Source organism: Staurois parvus, unplaced genomic scaffold (assembly GCF_062004578.1).
Source record: "Staurois parvus isolate SC_StPar_1 unplaced genomic scaffold, SC_StPar_1.0 ptg001593l, whole genome shotgun sequence".
NCBI lineage: Eukaryota > Metazoa > Chordata > Amphibia > Anura > Ranidae > Staurois > Staurois parvus.
This window is the reverse complement of record NW_028319389.1, coordinates 97,501-115,584: the sequence shown is the minus strand read 5'-3', so window position 1 is coordinate 115,584 and position 18,084 is coordinate 97,501. Positions and strand designations below refer to the sequence as shown.

Sequence of the window (18,084 nt, the reverse complement as noted above, 5' to 3'; positions counted from 1 at the left end):
AAGATGACCTTCCATCTTCTGGGCCTTCAGATTGATCAGTGAGGTTTCCCATCACTAGAACAACCAATGGTAGGCCAGAGAGGCAGAATAGTGTGGGTTTTGAGAGCAATGTTTAAAGGAAAGGTCGAAATTTGAGTATACCTTCAAGCTGACCTCAGCCTTACTTTTTTTTCCCACACTTGTAGCAAGTCCTCCCGTGTTGTGACTGATTACTCTCAATTTGCTGTAAACTTGCTCCTCTACACCTAAACATGCCCTGGCAAACACGTAAAGCAAACATGTCACCACATCTGGGCTGAAGTTCCTCAGTAGTTTTGATCTCAAAAGTGCTTTGTAGTTCTCAACTTTCAGCCAAAATCTAGAGGCTTTGATCTGTCCCTGGTGAAGTCACAGTCAGACTCAGAGACCAGTAGATATAGCAATAGAGAGGCTCCCATCAACCAGCAGGATAGGTATACAAGCAAGTCGCCCTGGAGGATGACTTGGGTTCCCCCCGAGGTGCGGTGTCTGAGCACTAACTGGTATTTACCAGAGCTCCTGATGGTGGAGATGGGTTTTGCTGCATGATAGTACCAGACCTCAGGATCACCCCACCAAGAAGTGAGCAAGCCGGGGTCCAGTAGCAGTATACCAGGTAGGGATCAAGCAGAAGCGTAGTCAGCAAACAAGCCAAAGGTCGATAATGACTGGTGGCAGGTTTAGATCAAGCAGAAGGGTGGTCGAGGAGCAAGCAAAAAGTTGGTAATGAGTGGTGACAGGTTTAGATCAAGCAGAAGGGTAGTTGAGGAACAAGCCAAAGGTCGATAATGAGTGGTGACAGGTTTAGATCAAGCAGAAGGTTAGTCGAGGAACAAGCCAAAGGTCGATAATGAGTGGTTGCAGGTTTGAATCAAGTGGAAGGGTAGTTGAGGAACAAGCCAAAGATCGGTAATGAGTGGTTGCAGGTTTAGATCAAGCAGAAGGTTAGTCGAGGAACAAGCCAAAGGTCAATAATGAGTGGTTGCAGGTTTGAATCAAGTGGAAGGGTAGTTGAGGAACAAGCCAAAGATCGGTAATGAGTGGTTGCAGGTTTAGATCAAGCAGAAGGTTAGTCGAGGAACAAGTCTAAAGTCGGTAATGAGTGGTTGCAGGTTTGGATCAAGTGAAAGGGTAGTTGAGGAACAAACCTAAAGTTGGGAATGAGTGGTTGTAGGTTTAGATCAAGCAGAAGGTTAGTCGAGGAACAAGCCTAAAGTCAGTAATGAGTGGTTGTAGGTTTAGATCAAGCAGAAGGGTAGTCGCGGAACAAGCCTAAAGTCGGTAATGAGTGGTTGCAGGTTTGGATCAAGTGGAAGGGTAGTTGAGGAACAAGCCAAAGATTGGTATTATGTGGCTGCAGGTTTAGATCAACCAGAAGGTTAGTCGAGGAACAAGCCTAAAGTCAGTAATGAGTGGCTGCAGGTTTAGATCAAGCAGAAGGGTAGTCGAGGAACAAGTCTAAAGTCGGTAATGAGTGGTTGCAGGTTTGGATCAAGTGGAAGGGTAGTTGAGGAACAAGCCAAAGATCGGTAATGAGTGGCTGCAGGTTTAGATCAAGCAAAAGGGTAGTCGAGGAACAAGTCTAAAGTCAGGAATGAGTGGTTGCAGGTTTGGATCAAGCGGAAGTATTGTCAAGGAACAAGCTAAAGGTCAATAACAAGTGGTAGCAAAGATACGGACAGCAGCAGGAGTGACAGGAACAAGGTACTGGCTGGAGAGAGCAGAATAATCTGGCAAACAGAAATTGCAAAGACATGGTTTAAATAAGAAGTTCTTGGGAGGAGCAGAAGGTTCAAGGTTCAAGAGAAACTAGACACAAGGCAAGGCTGTCTAAGAGGTCAGGCATGGCACTGTCAAGTATCTCAGGTGGCTTAGCAAGAAGGAAACTACCAGACACAACAGAGGTTGCAGGTTCAGGGTTGGGTCCTGATAGGCAATTTACACCATTTGCCAAAAATGCTCGCAGCATGCCAATTCCTGACCAAGCCAAACATCATCTGGAGGTGGGAGTCACTTGGACCTCCAAATTTGCACCTCTACAATATAACCTTTAGAAGCTGCAGCATCTGTCTTGGACCTGCCTTCATGGAGAAGGACCCTTGTGTTGAAGCAGGCTTATGGTCCCAGCTCACTTGGAACTTGAAGAGGTCTAGCTCGTGCTCAGCGGGGTGGGGGGGGGGGGGTGTGTCTGACCTCTGAAGAGACACTCTCCCAGAAAACATGGGTTGCTTCTCTGCAGCATGCTGGCAGGGACAGGCGCTTCTACTCAGGCTGTGGCTGCTTTCTAAAGAAAATCAACATTAACTACTTTTGTTTGATGCACCTGAAATGTATTTAGCTTTTTTTTTTAATAATTAACACACATGTTGTACTTACCTGCTGTGTGCAGTGGTTTTGCACAGAGCAGCCTGGACCCTCCTATTCTCGGGTCCCCCATTGGCGCTCCTGGCTTCTTCTTCCTGTTGGGTACCCCCATAGCAAGCTTGCACCTGGGCAGGCATGCTCCTGAACCGCTGCTTTGTGTGTCCATTCACATATGGGGCCACGACTCAGCCCCGCCCCCTCTGTCTCCTCATTGGCTCACTGGCTGTGATTGACAGCAATGGCTCCCCCTGCTGTCTCAGCCAATGAGGAGCCAGAAACTCGGGAAGGCCGAATTTCTTGTGCACATCGCTAGATCGTGATGGGGTTCAGGTAAGTATTGAGGGAACTGGGAGGAGTGCTGCACACAGAAGATTTTTTTTTACTTTCATGAATAGAATGCATGCAGATAAAAAAAACCTTGAGCCTTTACAACCACTTTAAACTGAAGGTTCAGTCGGGCTTTAATTTGTACACCATTATTGAATTGTGATAAACCAATGACTCTGACTTCTCTGTGGGGTGGAGCATCTCACCTGTAGGATGTGATGTATCTGGTGGGCAGTAGAGTCTCCATGCTGGGCTTCCAGTAACAGGAGAAATTGTGGTAGTCGGAGGCCCTGCAGGTGACGGAAGGAATTCCGGGGGGATCTGCAATAGAAGGGAAATGAGAGATACATAAATTTAGAGGACATATCATGCACAGTACAGAAATCATAGCTATGGCACTCCATGTTCAATTGAAAAATTGATCATCATAAATAAACCGTAAATGTATTTAAATATAGTCCAGTGTTTAAAGAGGAACTCCACCCATCTACCCTACCCCTTGTTCCCTGGGGTCCTGTTAATCCCCCCACCTGGTCTGCCAGCTTTGTGTTCCACTGGAAGCCACCACATGCTGCACCGCATGAAGAGGCTGGCTGTCTCTTCTGGATACTAGCAGCTGGTCCCCTAATGATGCTCCACTGTGCATGCACAATGTATTCTACATAGCCCTGAAGCCTCCCGAAATGTGTGATATGGGCATCCAAGGAGGCTTAATGTGTTGCGGGGAAATATCATTTTTGCCTAGGCAAGGAAGGTGAAAGGGCATGTATTCCCCCCCCCCCCCCAAAAAAAAGGGGAATAAGTAAACTAAAGTAGGCTTGCCTTTAGCCTGCAGAATCTAAGCTGGCCTGTGGCAGAGGTCTAAGAAACTGGAAGGTAGCTACCCACATAGGCCTGGTCTGTGGCAGAGACCCAAGAAACTGGTGGGTAGTCATCTATCTGGGCCTACCAAATCTCTTCTGGGCTGTGGCAGAGGCCTAAGAAACCACAAGGCAGCTGCTGTTTTGGGCCTACAGAATCTAAGATGGCGTGTGACAGAGGTCTAAGAAACCGGTAGGTTGTCACCCACCTGGGCTTACAGAATCTAAGCTAGCCTGTGACAGAGGTCTAAGAAACTGGAAGGCAGTCACCCACTTGGGCCTACAGAATCTAAGCTGACCTGTGGCAGAGGTCTGAGAAACAGGAAGGCAGCCACCCATTTGGGCTTACAGAATCTAAGCTTGCTGCCCTTAAGGGTCTACAGAATCTTACCTGGCCTATGGCAAAGGCCTAAGAAACTGGAAGGTAGCTACTTACCTGGGTGTACAGCATCTAAACTGGTCTGTGGAAGAGACCTACAAAAATGGTGGGTAGTCATATATTGCAGACTACAGATTCTATTTTGGCCTGAAGCTGAGGCTTAAGAAACTTCAAGGCAGCTATCCTTTTGGGCCTACAGAATCTATATGACCTGTGGTAGCAACCAAAGAAACTGGAAGGTAGTCATCCACCTGGGTCTAAAGAATCCAAGCTGACCTGTGACAGAGGTCCAAGAAACTGGAAGGTAGCCACACATCTGGGCCTACAGAATGTAAGCTGGTCTGTAGCAGAGGTCTAAGAATCATGCAGGCAGCCACCCATTTGGAGTTACAGAATCTAAGCTAGACTGTAGCAGAGGACAAAAAAAACATGAAGGCAGTCACCCATTCAGACCTACAGAATCTTAGCTAGCCTTTGACAGAGGCCTATGAAACAATAATGTAGCTGCCCTTATGGGTCTACAGCATCTAAGCTGGCCTGTGGTAGAGGCCTAAGAAACAGTAGTATAGCTGGCATTATGGGTCTACAACATCTAAGCTGGCCTGTGGCAGAACCCTAGGAAATATGAAGGTAGCCACCCACTTGGACCTACAGGATCTACGGTGGCCTGTGGCAGAAGCCTAAGAAACAGAAAGGTAGCTGCCCACCTTGGCCTTACAGAGTCTACACTATTCCATGGCATGGACATAATAAACTGGAAGGTACAGTATCTGTTCATCTTGACCTACAGAATCTAAGCTGGCTTGTAGCAGTATTCAAAGAAACAGTAAGGTAGCCATCCTTAGGGATCTAGAGCATCTAAGCTGGCCTGTGGCAGAAGCCCAAGAAACAGGAAGGTAGCTGACTACTTGGACCTACAGGATCTATGCTGGCCTGTTACAGAGGCCTAAGAAACAGGAAGGTAGCTACAAACCTTGACCTACAGAATCTAAGCAGGCCTGTGGCATGACCCTAATAAACTGGAAGGCATCTGCTCATCTGTACCTACAGAATCTAAGCTAGCCTGAAGCAGAAGCCAAAGAAACAGGTAGTCATTCTTAGTTGGTCTACAGTATCCAAATTAGCCTGTGGCAGAAGCCTAGGAAAAAGGAAGGTAGCCACCCACTTAGACCCACAGGATCAACGCTGGCCTGTGGGAGAGGCCTAAAAAACAGGAAGGTAGCTACACATCCTGGCCTGCAGAATCTAAGCAGGCCCTAATAAACTGCAAGGCATCTGCTCATCTGACCCTACAGAATCTAAAATGGCCTGCGGCAGAAGCCTAAGAAAATGGAAAGTTGCCACTTGCTTCAGTCTACAGAGTTTAACCTGGTCTACGGCAGAGGCCTAAGAATCTGGAAGAACCTAAAGAGCTCTTGAAGAACTCACTTGAGCAGAGGGATTCTCGCCGCACCATTACTTATACCCCTAACCCCCTCTCCCTATAACAATTGAGCCGATCCATCGGACTGTTCCTGGCTGTGCATCGGTTCATTGCTGGGCGCAGCTACAGGGCAGGTCACCAGTAGGAAGGCCAGAAAGCCCATTAAAATTCCAGCAGCTTGTTCGGGGGGGGGGGGGGGCGCTACAAGTGTTTCTTTTTTTAATCCCTTTTTCTTCTTCTTTTACTCCTTTTTTTTGTGTCCACTCCATCATAAGTGTTTCATCAAAGTATTTATCTAACGTGCTCCTTGACCAACCATGGTTGAAGGCATCTTCTTAGTCTTAGTAGGTCTCCAGGCAATCACCGCCTGGCCCATACAGTGTATAAATCATGGCGTGGGAGATTGTGTGTCCTCCCGATACAATGTATAAATCATGGTGTGGGAGATCGTGTGTCCTCCCGATACAATGTATAAATCATGGTGTGCTAGATCGTGTGTCCTCCCGGCGATACAATGTATAAGTCATGGTGTGGGAGATCGTGTGTCCTCCCGATACAATGTATAAGTCATGGTGTGGGAGATCGTGTGTCCTCCCGATACAATGTATAAGTCATGGTGTGGGAGATCGCGTTTCCTCCCGATACAATGTATAAATCATGGTGTGGGAGATTGTGTGTCCTCCCGATACAATGTATAAATCATGGTGTGGGAGATCGCGTGTCCTCCCGATACAATGTATAAATCATGGTGTGGGAGATTGTGTGTCCTCCCGATACAATGTATAAATCATGGTGTGCTAGATCGTGTGTCCTCCCGATACAATGTATAAGTCATGGTGTGGGAGATCGCGTGTCCTCCCGATACAATGTATAAATCATGGTGTGGGAGATCGCGTGTCCTCCCGATACAATGTATAAATCATGGTGTGGGAGATTGTGTGTCCTCCCGATACAATGTATAAATCATGGTGTGCTAGATCGTGTGTCCTCCCAGCGATACAATGTATAAGTCATGGTGTGGGAGATCGTGTGTCCTCCCGATACAATGTATAAATCATGGTGTGGGAGATCGTGTGTCCTCCCGATACAATGTATAAATCATGGTATGGGAGATCGTGTGTCCTCCCGATACAATGTATAAATCATGGTGTGCTAGATCGTGTGTCCTCCCAGCGATACAATGTATAAATCATGGTGTGGGAGATCGTGTGTCCTCCTGGATACAATGTATAAATCATGGTGTGGGAGATCGCGTGTCCTCCCGATACAATGTATAAATCATGGTGTGGGAGATCGCGTGTCCTCCCGATACAATGTATAAATCATGGTGTGGGAGATCGCGTGTCCTCCCGATACAATGTATAAATCATGGTGTGGGAGATCGTGTGTCCTCCCAGTGATACAATGTATAAATCATGGTGTGGGAGATCCTGTGTCCTCCCGATACAATGTATAAATCATGGTGTGGGAGATCCTGTGTCCTCCCGATACAATGTATAAATCATGGTGTGGGAGATCGTGTGTCCTCCCGATGCAATGTATAAATCACGGTGTGGGAGATCGTGTGTCCTCCCGATACAAGGTATAAATCATGGTGTGGGAGATTGTGTGCCCTCCCGATACAATGTATAAATCATGGTGTGGGAGATCGTGTGTCCTCCCGGATACAATGTATAAATCATGGTGTGGGAGATCGTGTGTCCTCCCGATACAATGTATAAATCATGGTGTATGAGATCGTGTGTCCTCCCGATACAATGTATAAATCATGGTGTGGGAGATCCTGTGTCCTCCCGATACAATGTATAAATCATGGTGTGGGAGATCGTGTGTCCTCCCGATGCAATGTATAAATCACGGTGTGGGAGATCGTGTGTCCTCCCGATACAATGTATAAATCATGGTGTGGGAGATCGTGTGTCCTCCCGGATACAATGTATAAATCATGGTGTGGGAGATCGTGTGTCCTCCCGATACAATGTATAAATCATGGTGTATGAGATCGTGTGTCCTCCCGATGCAATGTATAAATCATGGTGTGGGAGATCCTGTGTCCTCCCGATACAATGTATAAATCATGGTGTGGGAGATCGTGTGTCCTCCCGATGCAATGTATAAATCACGGTGTGGGAGATTGTGTGCCCTCCCGATACAATGTATAAATCATGGTGTGGGAGATCGTGTGTCCTCCCGATACAATGTATAAATCATGGTGTGGGAGATTGTGTGCCCTCCCGATACAATGTATAAATCATGGTGTGGGAGATCGTGTGTCCTCCCGGATACAATGTATAAATCATGGTGTGGGAGATCGTGTGTCCTCCCGATACAATGTATAAATCATGGTGTATGAGATCGTGTGTCCTCCCGATACAATGTATAAATCACGGTGTGGGAGATTGTGTGTCCTCCCGATACAATGTATAAATCACGGTGTGGGAGATCGTGTGTCCTCCCGATACAATGTATAAATCATGGTGTGGGAGATCGTGTGTCCTCCCGATACAATGTATAAATCATGGTGTGGGAGATCGTGTGTCCTCCCGATACAATGTATAAATCATGGTGTGGGAGATCGTGTGTCCTCCCGATACAATGTATAAATCACGGTGTGGGAGATCGTGTGTCCTCCCGATACAATGTATAAATCATGGTGTGGGAGATCGTGTGTCCTCCCGATACAATGTATAAATCATGGTGTGGGAGATTCTGTGTCCTCCCGATACAATGTATAAATCATGGTGTGGGAGATTCTGTGTCCTCCCGATACAATGTATAAATCACGGTGTGGGAGATCGTGTGTCCTCCCGATACAATGTATAAATCATGGTGTGGGAGATTCTGTGTCCTCCCGATACAATGTATAAATCATGGTGTGGGAGATCGTGTGTCCTCCCGATACAATGTATAAATCACGGTGTGGGAGATCGCGTGTCCTCCCGATACAATGTATAAATCATGGTGTGGGAGATCGTGTGTCCTCCCGATACAATGTATAAATCACGGTGTGGGAGATCGTGTGTCCTCTCATACAGTCAGCGGATGATAATATTTCCCACCACTCCTCGGACTGTCCTCCTCCGCATCTCCTTTCCATAAATCTGTCGGCACAAGGTTGCCGGCTTCTGTTAGACTTTACAGCCAATGTGATAAATATTTATGTGTGGGAGACAGGAAGGCGGTGGGGCTGCTGCATCAAATGTCCTCGAAGAATTCCTACTGTGGGCTCTCAACCAGCTTCCAACTGGGAGCTTCTAGTAGGAGAACCGTACCTGGGAAGTCTCCGAATCTCCTCCAGGGTCTCAGGACAATGAAAACTAAAATTGAATCCCTACCAACGTCCTCCCCGCTCATCATTGCACCAATGAACTTATAAAAAACAAAAAAAAAATCTCCATTTTTATTACTTTCAATATTGAAGACCCAGTGATGTCATCACTGGGTCTCTGTGCTTCTCTATACAATGCATGGCTGGTGGGAGGAGCCAGCAAGGTGCTGAACATGGCTTCCTAAAACATCAAATCCCCCTGCCTCTGTACTCCTCCCAAGAACCCTCAGCCCTGATGCGAGCAGTGGGCCGGCTCTTGGGAGGAGTTATGCAAAGATCAAAACAATAAATAGGCAACGCTCCTGCGTTCAAATGCGGTACAATGTAGCCATGTGCAGAATGACATCATTTGTTTTGTTTTTCAATATTTAAATCATTTTGTTTAGTTAAATTTGTTTCATTCGGATTTCGGAATTTGTTTCATTATTTTCGAATTCGATTAAAATTTTCCAAATTCGGTCAAATTTATATTTTTTTTCTCATTATTTAAATCATTTCGTTTAGTTAAATTTGTTTCATTCGGATTTGGAATTTGTTTTCAATTATTTTCAAATTCGATTTGAATTTTCCGAATTCGGTCAAATTTAATTCAGTTTGACCGAATTGAAAAGTATCAGAATTCAAACTTTTTCTTTTTTTTTTTCAAAATTCAAATTTCGGAAGATGGTTATATTCTGTTGTATTCTATTGGTTCTTTTTTGTACTCTTTTCTCTTTTTACTGTTCTTTTCTTTTCTAATCTATTCTATTCTAATTCAAATGTATTCTATTTGAAATTCGAATTTCGGAAGATGGTTATATTCTTTCTAATCTATTCAATTGTATTCTATTTTTTTTTCTATTCTATTCTTCAGTATTCTTTTATTTTCTATTCTATTTACATTTATTCTATTTAAAATTCGGAAGATGGTTATATTCTTTCTAATCTATTCTATTATATGATCCCCCACTCAGTAGTAACCCCCAGCTTTGCTGATCCTTCATTCAGTAGTAACCCCCAGCTTTGCTGATCCTTCATTCAGTAGTAACCCCCAGCTTTGCTGATCCTTCAGTAGTAACCTCCAGCTTTGCTGATCCTTCATTCAGTAGTAACCCCCAGCTTTGCTGATCCTTCATTCAGTAGTAACTCCCTGCTTTGCTGATCCTTTATTCAGTAGTAACCCCCAGCTTTGCTGATCCTTCATTCAGTAGTAACCCCCAGCTTTGCTGATCCTTCAGTAGTAACCCCCAGCTTTGCTGATCCTTCATTCAGTAGTAACCTCCAGCTCTGCTGATCCTTCATTCAGTAGTAACCCCCAGCTCTGCTGATATCCCTCAGTAGTAACCCCCAGCTTTGCTGATCCCCCACTCAGTAGTAACCCCCAGCTTTGCTGATCCTTCATTCAGTAGTAACCCCCAGCTTTGCTGATCCTTCATTCAGTAGTAACCCCCAGCTTTGCTGATCCTTCATTCAGTAGTAACCCCCAGGTTTGCTGATCCTTCATTCAGTAGTAACCCCCAGCTCTGCTGATCCCCCACTCAGTTGTAACCCCCAGCTTTGCTGATCCTTCATTCAGTAGTAACCTCCAACTGTGCTGTTCCCTCCCTCGATTCTATTCCTCTGTAAACTATTCTTTTATTTTCTATTCTGTTCTTTTTGAATTTATTCTATTTGAAATTTGAATTTCGAAAGAAAAAAAAGAAACCTGGCAGAGGTTCAAACCATTCTCCGCTTTGGTCAAAAACTAAACAAAAAAGTTGTGGGCGGCCACAGGGCCTGAGTAATCCTCATGTGACCCGGCCAATGAGCCGGCAGCCGTGTTATCAGGTGGGCGACCAGCAGCTACAATGGGACAGATGACAGGCAGATGACAGGTGGATGGGGATCTGCGTTCTCGCTGCGCTGTGCTGGGTTGGGGCTGAACATGAAACACATTCCGATGAAAGGGAACTGTTTATGTCTGGGAATCGTACGCATCACCAGCCCGGCCCCGGGGGGACAGTGTCAGCTTTCTGATCCCAGCGTAGAATGACTCGGTGCTGACTCACGCCGACAGACCCCCATTAGACGCCTTTGAAGAATATTTGCTTCTGACACGAGGCTGGACGCAACTTTCATCACGTAAACACGGCGAACTACAACAAACCGCGCTTTTCTTCTTCTAAAAAAAAAAACTGTCATCGTCACATCGCCATAATGTGAGGACAAACTTTTATGTAGGCGGTTCAAATGATGGTGGGATCGGCTTTGAAAGCGATTTCAGGTGATATGTAGTGCAGGCGCTGCGCCATTTACTGCAAGTGGTCTGCAATTTGAATGGGATTTTATTGGTGTGCGTTTTTGGCTGCAATTGTCTGGGTTGGGCACTACTTCTGCTGCTACTACTACTACTACTGCTACTACAAGGTCTACTACTGCTACAACTTCTACTACTACTGATGCTACTGCTTCTACTACAACTTCTACTACTACAAGTTCTACTACTACTACTACTACAACTTCTACTACTACTACTACAACTTCTACTACTACTACTGCTACAACTTCTACTACTACTGCTACAACTTCTACTACTACTGCTACAACTTCTACTACAACTTCTACTACTACTACTACTACTACTGCTACAACTTCTACTACTACTACTACTACAACTTCTACTACTACTACTACTACTGCTACAACTTCTACTATTACTACTACTACTGCTACAACTTCTACTATTACTACTACTACTGCTACAACTTCTACTACTACTACAAGGTCTACTACTACTACTGCTACTGCTGCTACTGCTTCTACTACAACTTCTACTATTACAACTTCTACTACTACTACTACTGCTACAACTTCTACTACTGCTACAAATTCTACTACTACTACTGCTACAACTTCTACTACTACTACTACAACTTCTACTACTACAACTTCTACTACTACTACTACAACTTCTACTACTAGTACGACTACTACTATAACTTCTACTACTACTGCTACAACCTCTACTACTACAACTTCTACTACTACTACTATTGCTACAACTTCTACTACTACTACTGCTACAACTTCTACTACTACTGCTACAACTTCGGCTACTACTACTGCTACAACTTCTACTACTACAACTTCTACTACTGCTACAACCTCTACTGCTACAACTACTACTACTGCTACAACTACTACTACTACTGCTACAACTTCTACTACTACTGCTACAACTTCTACTACTACTGCTACAACTTCTACTGCTACAACTTCTACTGCTACAACTTCTACTGCTACAACTTCTACTACTACAACTTCTACTACTACTACTATTGCTACAACTTCTACTACTACTACTATTGCTACAACTTCTACTACTACTACTATTGCTACAACTTCTACTACTACTACTATTGCTACAACTTCTACTACTATTACTGCTAAACTTCTACTACTATTACTGCTAAACTTCTACTACTGCTGCTACTACTACTACTGCTGTTACTACTACTACTGTTACTACTTTTACTACTTCTACTACTACTGTTACTACTTCTACTACTACTGTTACCACTACTACAACTACTGTTACTACTACTACAACTTCTACTACTACTGCTGCTACTACTACTACTGCTGCTACTACTGTTAATACTTCTACTACTACTGTTACTACTACTACAACTACTGTTACTACAACTTCTACTACTGCTGCTACTACTACTACTACTACTACTGTTACTACTACGGCTGTTACTACTACTGCTACTACTGTTACTACTACGGCTGTTACTACTACTACTACTGCTACTACCACTTCTACTACTGCTGTTACTGCTACTACTGCTCTTATTGCTGTTACCAGAGCTTTTTTTCTCAGAGAATAGGTGCAGCCCCCCCCCCCCCATGCAGAGTCACCCCTTGTCTCCACCCCTGACCTACCTTGGAGCTCTGATCCCTGTCTCTGCCCCCTATCTACCTCCTCCTAGTACTGCTCCGTTTAGAGAATGCAGAGCTAGGATTCACTTTCTGCTAATAAGCAATGTGTATGGAATTGGTTCATGATAATAGACCCCCCAGCAACAATAGATCCTTTTCCGCGATGATAGGCCCTTCCCCCAGGAGCACAATACACCCTGACAACAATAGATCCCCCAGTAGCCAGCATCAATAGATCTTCCCCCCTCAGCATTAAATCCCCCAACAGCATAAGAACCTCAGAGTAACAATAGATCCCCACCAGCAACAATACCCCTCCCCCAGCTACAATGAATACTCAGCAATCAGCATCAAGTAGACGCTCCAGCACACCCAGGCCCCTTTGCCAGTACATACACTCTGTGCTGAAACTGCGCTCCCTCATGTTCCTGCTGAAACAAACCCTGGCTGTTACTAATACTACTAATACTACTACTGCTGCTATTCTTGCTGTTACTGCTACTGCTAAGCTAATACTACTACTGGTGTTACTACTGAGCGGGGGATCAGCAGGGCTGGGGGTTACTACTGAGCGGGGGATCAGCAAAGCTGGGGGTTACTTCTGAGTGGGGGATCAGCAGAGCTTGGGGTACTACTGAGTGGGGGATCAGCAGAGCTGGGGGTACTACTGAGCGAGGAATCAGCAGAGCTAGTGGTTTCTATTGGAGGTTACTACTGAGTGGAAGATCAGCAGAGCTGGTGGTTACTACTGAGTGGGGGATCAGCAGAGCTTGGGGTACTACTGAGCAGGGCATCTGCTGATCAAGGGTACTAGCTAGGGATCTGCTGAACATGGGTACTAATGAGCTGGGGATCTGCTGAGTGGGGATACTATGGAGCTGGGGTTCTACCAGCCCCTTCAAATCACACACACAGGTCATTTACCAAGTTTCATTAAAGCTTCGAAAAAGGCATCATCGAAGCACAAAAAAAATCAAAAAAGCATGTTGAAGCGTTAGGCGCGCGTGTAAATGAACGCTTTAAGACAAGCCATGAAATTCTAGAGAACAGAAAGGAGGAAAAAGGACGGAGGAGGAGACTTTTTTATGAACACACCGCTAATTTTTTTTCTACAAATGCACTCCTTAGTGCGTGATCACCTGACAGTTGCTGAAGCACTGCTTCATGGGACTTGCCAAAATGAAAATCGGATTGAGGCACACCGCAGAGAAACGGTCTTACAAGGGTTAGAATTGTACAATGGAACTTACAGGATGGGAACTATGGGAAAGGCCAGTCAAAATGGAAAGTTTCCTTCAAACAACTTCAATAAATAAAAGGTCCCTCAACACCACCCGAGAACTTTCTATTGACACCATACAGCATTTGTGACCGCCTTACATTGGTCTACTTACATCCCACTTTGAGCAGCACAGAGCTCAGCTGCTCCCCCTTCTGGTTGTGGCAGGTGTAGTTGCCCATCGCTGAAGGCTCCACGTTGGGAAGCTGGAGGTCTCGCACCTTGGTGAAGAAGCCCCAGGGAATGTCCGGGGAACCATTGAACTTCCACTCAGCCACCGAACTGCAGGCAAAAACGATGGTCAGTATGGAGGGCAGCATGGGGGAAATTGTATCCATATCCACAATACGAGGTGAGGATCAACATTTTGCTGAAACGCATTCAAATCAGTTTTGAAGTTGAAATAAAAGGCGGACTCCACCTTTCATACAATGTTCCATGGTGCACTCATACTTAGGGTAGAACATAAAACATGGTGTCATGCCCAACCCTCGCCCTCAGACTGCCCCCCTGACCAGGGCTGCTGTTAGAAACCACAGGGCCCCTTACAGCCAACCTGACAGGGTCCCCCCAAAACACAGGGCCCCATACAGCCAACCTAACAGGGCTCCCCCATGCCCACAAAAAAAACCCCACAGTTTACTATGCTTCAGTTATGAATGGACACAGCGTGTGATTGGTACCGGTCACTCATTGTGTTCATTCGGGAATGGAAAAAGGGGGGGGGGAATTGCTGGAACCGATCCTCTGTATGTTTCTCTCTGCAGCAGCTGAAAGCTCGCCTGGGAGGGGAGGAGAAGAACCCAGCTTTCAGCTGCTGCAAAGAGAGCCATACAGGGGATTGGTTCCAGTAATTTCACCTTTCACCCCTCCTGTCCACATATGCTGCCTGGGCCCCGTACAGAAGGACTGGTGGTACCCCTTACCCACGGCCCTGCCCCTGACCTGGAGGGTTCTTCTGCCTGCCACATTCTGTATAGCTCTTAGTTTGGCATGGTTGTGTGTGGCTCTGCCCACATCATCAGTTAATGGAAGACTACAAGTCCCATCTGCCACCGTGGCAAAAGGACTCGTAAGTTTGCGTGGTGACGTCTCCATACTCAAAGACCATTGATTACTTCCTTCAGCTCCGAAATCGAAGGTCAGCGCCTCCATACAGACCTGGGGCATCATCTGTAGAATTGTATTTGTACAGAATAGATCCCTTCTAGTGGTGTTCCCACTCATTTTGGGATGCTCCCTCTCGTGTTGGGGTGTTCCCACTCATTTCAGGGGGTTCCCATTCATAGCGGAGTGTTCCTACTCATATAGGGGTGTTCCTACTCATATTTGGATGTTTCCGTTCTTTTTGGTGTTTTCCCACTCATCTTGGGAAGTTCCCACTTACATTGGGGTTTTCTCCATTCAACATGTGGTGTTCCTGCTTACTTTGGGGTGTTCCCATTTATCATGGGGGTGTTCCCACATATTTTAGGGTGACCCGTTCATCTTGAGGTGTTCCCATTCATCTTGTGGTGTTTACATTTATTTTGGGGTGTTCCCACTCATCTTGGGATGTCCCCACTTATTTTGGTGTGGTCCCATTTATCTTAAGGTGTTCCCACTCATCTTGGGGTGTTCTCATTCATCTTGAGGTGTAATCACTCATTATGAGGTGTTCCCACTCATCTTGGGGCATTGCCACTCATTTTCAAATGTTCCCATTCATAGTGGGGTGTTCCAACTCATTTTGGGGTGTTCCTACTCATATTTGGGTGTTCCCATTCTTTTTGGGAAGTTTCCACTCATCTTGAGGTGGGGTTTGGGGTTTCCCCATTTAACATGGGGCATTCACACTTATTTTGGGGTGTTTCTATTCATCATTTGTTGTTCTAATTTATTGTAGGGTGTCCCATTCATTTTGGGGTATTCTCATTAATTTTGGGGTGTTCTGCTTATTATTGGGGCATTTCCACTTATTCTTGGGGGGGTTCCAATTCATTTTGGGTTGTTCCCACTCATCTTGAGGTGTTCCCACTTAGTTTGGTGTGGTTCCATTCATCTAGGGGTGTTCTCACTTATTTTAGGGTGACCCATTCATATTGGGGTCTTTGTACTTATTTTGGGGTGTTCACCCTTAGTCTAGCGGTGTCATCACTTTTTTTATGTGGTCCTATGCATCTTAGAGTGTTTTCACTCATCTTGGGGTGTTCTCATTCATATTGGGGTGTAACCACTCATTTTGCGGTGTTCCCACTCATTATTGAGTGTTCCCATTCATAGTATTTTCAGTCAGAACTCCCGTTCTTTTTGTGGGTGTTCCCACTCATCATGGGAATTTTCCACTCATCTTGAGGTGTTTCCTCGTTCAACATTGGGTGTTCACACTTATCTCGGGGTGTTCACACTTTTTTGGGGGGTTTTCCATTCATCATGTGGTGTTCTCACTTATTTTAGTGTGTTCCCATTCATCTTGGGGTGTTCCCATTCATTTTGGGGTGTTTACACTGGGAGGTTACCATTCATTATGGGGTGTTCAACTCATCTTGGGGTGTTCCCACTAATTTTGGTGTGGACCCATTCATCTTGGGGTGTTCTCACTCATCTTGGGGTGTTTTCCTTCATTTTGTGGTGTATCCGCCCAACCTTGGCTTGTTCCAATATATTTTAGGGAGTTCCCAATTATCTTGGCATGCTTACACCAATCTTGGGGTGATCTCACTTATTTTGGGGTTTCTCCTTTCAACTTGGAGTGTCCCTCCTGTATTTAGGATGCTCCCATTCATATTGGGGCGCTCTCATTCATTTTTGGGTATTCCCACCTATTTGGTGGGGTTCCCATTCATCTTGGAGTGTTCTCGTTCATCTGGGTATATTCACACTTATTTTGGGGGGTTCTCATTCATTTTGGGGTGCCCCCACATCTTGGGGTCTCCCTATTTATATTGGAGTGTTCTCTCTCATCTTGGGCTGTTTGTATTCATCTTAATTTGTGGTGTTCTCATCAGGGGCGAACTGACAACTCATGGGGCCCCCGGGCAATAGGGGATCATGGGGCACCTGTGTCCTTGCCCAAACTCAAAAAAGCCTATGAAAAAGGTACCAGGGGCATCTCATGGGGCCCCCTACTGACCCTGGGCCCTCGGGCAGTGCCCGAGTTTCCAAGTGGTCAGTCCGCCGTTGGCTCTCATGTATCTTATGGTGTTCCTACTTATTTTGTGGTGTTGTCACTCATCTCGGGGTGTTCCTGTTTATTTTGGTCTGGTCCCATTTATCATGTGGTGTTCTCACTTAGTTTTGCGTGTTCCCATTCATCTTGGGGTGTCCCCATTCATTTTGGGATGTTCTCAATCTTGGGGTGTTTCCACTTATTTTGGGGTGTTCCCACTCATCTTGGAGCATTTCCACTTATTTTGGTGTGGTCCCATTCATCTGTGGGTGTTCTCACTCATCTTGGGCTGTTTTCATTCATCTTGTGCTGTACCCACCCAACATTGGGGTGTTCCAATTCATTTAAGGGTGTTCCCAATTATCTTGGGGTGTTTACACCTATCTTGGGATGATCTCACTTAATTTAGGGTTTCCCCATTCAACTTGGAGTGTCCTCAATTATTTTGAATGTTCCCATTCATATTGGGGTGTGCTCATTCATCTTGGGGTATTCCCACCTCTTTTGTGGGGTTTACATTCATTCTTGGAGTGTTCTTGTTTTACCTTGGTATATTCCCACTTATTTGGGGGGTTTCCTATTAATTTTGGGGTTCTCCCACATCTTGGGGTCTCCCTACTCTAATAGGAGTGTTCTCTCTCATTTTGGGGTGTTTTTAAGTCATTTTGAGGTGTTTCCACTTATTTTTGTGGTCTTCTCTTTTATCTTGGGGTGCTCCTACTTATTTTGTGGTGTTCCCACTCATCTTGAGGTGTTCCCACAGCTTCTGTTAAATTCTAGATAGTATATGAAGGATCAAACATCCAACAGGGAGAGTGGGTGCCCTACAATGGCTTCAGGTCAGAGAGTGTAGTGGAGAGATCTCAACACCGGAGTCTTTCTGACCACCAGACACACCTACTGAACATTGACGCTCAGCCTTCACTTTTGACTTTTGTTCTGCTTTGCAAATCTCCAAAAAATAAATACATTAAATTTTTTTTATATATATATATATATATATATATATATATATATATATATATATATATATACACACATACATACACAGTGCA

At 45.2% G+C, this 18,084-nt stretch overlaps 1 protein-coding gene across 1 annotated transcript in view; it reads right to left on the bottom strand.

The window, feature by feature from the left end:
• Positions 1 to 18,084, bottom strand: part of IL11RA (interleukin 11 receptor subunit alpha) — a 111,570-nt gene that overhangs the window by 59,488 nt on the left and 33,998 nt on the right. The window contains exons 4-5 of the mRNA XM_089662968.1: positions 13,997 to 14,163; positions 2,916 to 3,030 (exon numbers count right to left, since the gene is read on the bottom strand). Coding sequence (XP_089519094.1) covers positions 2,916 to 3,030; positions 13,997 to 14,163 — 282 coding nt within the window. The remainder of the gene's footprint in view (positions 1 to 2,915; positions 3,031 to 13,996; positions 14,164 to 18,084) is intronic.